This window comes from Pundamilia nyererei, unplaced genomic scaffold (genome assembly GCF_000239375.1).
Source record: "Pundamilia nyererei isolate P.nyererei 1_Seehausen unplaced genomic scaffold, PunNye1.0 scaffold00056, whole genome shotgun sequence".
Classification (NCBI taxonomy): Eukaryota; Metazoa; Chordata; class Actinopteri; order Cichliformes; family Cichlidae; genus Pundamilia; species Pundamilia nyererei.
The window spans coordinates 3,320,070-3,323,944 of NW_005187457.1; the positions used below are offsets into that span (position 1 = coordinate 3,320,070).

Consider the following 3,875-nt stretch of genomic DNA (forward strand, 5'->3'; position numbering starts at 1 on the left):
AACAGTCTTTTTAAGACTCTTTTTTTTCCCACACTCTTTCGAACAGGAAGTCTGCAAAACCTGAGATGCATCACCTTTCAAAAGTTAACTGTATACCACAGACTTCCTGGACCTGAGAAAGGGATGTGTACTTGACTCCACAAAGTGCTGAGATCACTTCCACTTCAGTGCTATTATACTGACTTTTCCTAGACTCTGAGATTCAGCTCATCAAGCTAAAGGATATTTTGGCCATGGTCTTACAATTTTGTAATACTGAGAAAATACAGATATTTGTGGATAGTGGTTTAGCAGATATAATAACAGAATATATTATGTATATATATATATGATAAAAAAATATATATGATTAAAATAAAGAATTATATTGGTTAAACATGAAATAACGTAAACTGTTTCATGGTAAATTAGTATGAGATCACAAATTATAACAATACCAAATAAAAAGCTAATGTTGACTCAACCTAACTCTGTGTCATGGTCCTGAGTCTGTTGAATCAGTGTTTTTGTTTGGATTAAGAGTGTCTTATGTTATGGATAAATTCTTATTCGGAATTGCTATTACTTAGGTTCTGGTTTCTGTGCTCCCTCTGTTTAGTGTCTGTGTCTCTGTGCCTGCACTGAAGTTATCCCTGTCCTTGTGTTCCCTGTGTACTGTGTCAGTATCGGGTCTCTGAGTCTGTAAGTTCTGTAAGTCTGGTGTGCTTCCTGTTTTACTTTGAAGGTACGTGTCTGTATTCTGTGTTGCTTCCCTTGTCTCATCCTGTGGAATTAGTCCCAGCTGTGTTTCCTTTCTGTGTCCTGTTTGATCACCCCACTGTGTATTTTAGTCCCGTCATGGCCTGAGATTCAGTTTCAAAGCTGCTACTACATCCCCTGAGTTTTTGCAGCCTCAATAAAGCTGCCTTCTTTAGTTCACTCCTTCATTGTCCATGAGTCCAGCATTTGGGTCCAATCTCCTGCCTGTCACACAGCGATTCATGACCCTTTCTGTCCAATTGTTGTGTGCTTTTCATGGTATGCCAGCAGATTATTGTTTTTCACTTTATATAATGTCTATTCAAAAGGTTTTTGTTTTTTGTTTTTTACAGAAAAGATGTTTCTACATGACCGTCAGTCATATAAAAGGTTTCTGGGCAACTGCACCTCATTGTCTTAACTGGGGAGATATGAGTCGGAAATTTCACTAAGAAACAAAACACAAGGATACAAAATGCAATAACCAAGTTTACTAATAAAACCCACGTCATAAAAACAACACAGGGTCAAATAATTACTTCACACTGTGTGACACACGCACACACACACACACGATAAAAGCCTTGAAATTGATTGCCGGGTGCAACATATGACATATGGAGCAGTTCCTTTTTTTTTTTTAATTAGATAAATTTGATATGAGATATGCAATTTTACTAAAGGCACACTGGAAGAGAAAAACAATTAACGGCAAATAACATATGCAAGAAAATCAACTGAGTAGCTAGTACATTGTTCTACGTGATATGAGGTTTTCCATTCTAACCTGCAATAACTTTAAATGACTCCTAAACTTCACATCAACAAATGCATAACAGATGGGATTCAGGCAACAGTGGGAGAAAGCAATCAGCCTGCAAGCATAGAATGCATAGTCAAGCTGGGTGCTTGCTTCACATTCAACTAATGACGGGACCACATGAGCAGGCAAGGCCCTCAAAAAGATTACAACATTGTACGGCACCCAGGCACTGAAGAATAGAGCAACTCTGCAGAAGACTAATTTGACTGCTTTGTTGCTCGTGAGAGATCTTCTTCTTGTGATTCTCACAATTATTATGAAGCAAAAAGTCATGACTACAAAAGCAACTAGGAAGAAACCATTCTGTTGGATGACACCAACGGTTTCCCACAGTGGATCAATATATTCACAGCCCTGTGACTCTTTATCTTTGTGGTGGACCTTGGTGATTGAGCTGAAGAGGAGGGAGGGCATGGCTGCTCCAGTGCTGATTATCCAAATCAGGACAGACAGAAACACCCCGATGGAGTGTTTCGGTGTGCTGAGATCAGACAGAGGATGGACCACAGCCAGGTATCTGTAGATGGTCATGATGGTCAGGAAGAGAATGCTGCTGTAAAACCCAGTGAAGAAGATAAAAGTCACAACTTTGCAGAGAATTTCAGAAAACACCCATCCCTGGACGTGGTAAATGGCCCAGAAAGGAAGACCGAAGGTGAAGACGAGGTCAGAGATGGCCAAGTTGAGGATGAAAATGTTGGTCAGAGATTTAAGTTTTTCATACAAAGCCAGGATTATGAGGACAAGAATGTTTCCGACCAGGCTCAGTGTGATCACAACAGAGAAGAAAATCGGAATGGCAAAGGATCCAAATATCACCACTCCACTCTTATCACAGATTTCATCCTCGTAGTCATCGTCATAGCTGAAGTTACCATAGGTTAAATTGGCTGGATTTGCCATTTCTGTCACACAGGAATCTAGGAGACAAGGGTATGACTTTAATGACACGTTGCAATGGATTTCTCTTTATAAATACAAAAGAGTATTGTAAAGACAATAAATCAATAACGTACCTCTTGCTTGATGAAATGCCAAACGTCTGTTGGTTGAAACGACTTCTGCGGTTATTTTATTATGTATTTATTTCTTTTTTGCAGTAGTACGTTGGGATGAGACACTCGATGCTGACGTTTCTGCAGTGTGTCGAGCTACTTAAGCGCCGATGTTTCTAAACACTACTTCCAAGTGTGAGTCAAACACCCGCATCACGTGACCGTGTGGCGACGTGGTGCTAAACGCAGATTTTGGTGCGTTTAGCCAGGCTTTCAGCAGATGACTTACCTTGACATGAATGACTGAATTCACGTTTTAATACCATCTCAACCGTTTGCACACGCGCATGCATAAGGGTAAATAACTGTGTCGTTATCATTTTTGCCGTGTTGTGAAAACTAGTGTGGACTTTCCGCCCACTTAATTACACAAATTAGTACAAATGAGAAAAAGAGGCGAACTGCTGGGTGAGCGGAACGAACTCAGATCAGCGGAGAGAGCGAGAGCGGCACATTCATTAAGTTACTGTAATAGAAACCTGCTGTGCTTTCAAAGAGCAAAATAAAGCAGGACATCATTTTCAGCTCTTTATCCCATCTATTCTCTTTTTCTCGACTTTCAACAGAAAATATAAAATATTTTGCTGCATTAAGCGACTTCATCTTGAGCCAGAAACTGTTGGAAAAAAGTGTGAAAGCCTAAAGACAATACAAGAAAAGACACATTAACCTTCACATACTCCTCCTTTTTTAATTCTCACTGACACATGTGTTGTAAATATCTCACAAACAAAGGTAGGTGAAATCAAAACCTGAAACTCAGACTGAGTCTGGTACAGCATCCGCGGCACCAGAAATGACAAATAAAGTGAGGGGAGGCTTCTTTATCCTCCGATGAGCCACTTCTGCACCATTCAGATTTAAAAAGGAATTGACCAGTGTGAAATGGACTGTTGTAATTGGTCAGAATAAGCATACCATAACACAATGAAACGTATCTTTTAGTTATTTAGAAGGAAAGCAAATGTAGTCTTGTCTATTTAAATATTTATCTTTGAAGAAACTGTGACCAAACCAATAAAACCAAAAAAAATAGAATTATGCCCTCTTTAGAATTATGCAACGCTTAAAAACCACACCTGTGTAAACTGAAAATTCTAATTGTAACTCTTAAGCGTATATTTATTATTTTCTTCTCTTTTTTATATCTAGCTTGTTTTGCACTGATGTAACCGGAGGCTCGTCATCTCGTCTCTCTGTATGCTGCACTGGATACAGCAGAGATGACAATAAAGTTTACTTTGACTTAACTTGTGTGT

The 3,875-nt window shown here is 39.1% G+C and overlaps 1 protein-coding gene across 1 annotated transcript; it reads right to left on the bottom strand.

Moving 5' to 3' along the window:
* Positions 1 to 1,342: 1,342 nt before the first annotated feature.
* Positions 1,343 to 2,464, bottom strand: LOC102197194 (chemokine XC receptor 1-like). The gene has a single exon (XM_005734141.1). It carries the CDS (start codon positions 2,462 to 2,464, stop codon positions 1,484 to 1,486), a length of 981 nt encoding a protein of 326 aa, XP_005734198.1. The 3' UTR covers positions 1,343 to 1,483.
* Positions 2,465 to 3,875: the final 1,411 nt, after the last annotated feature.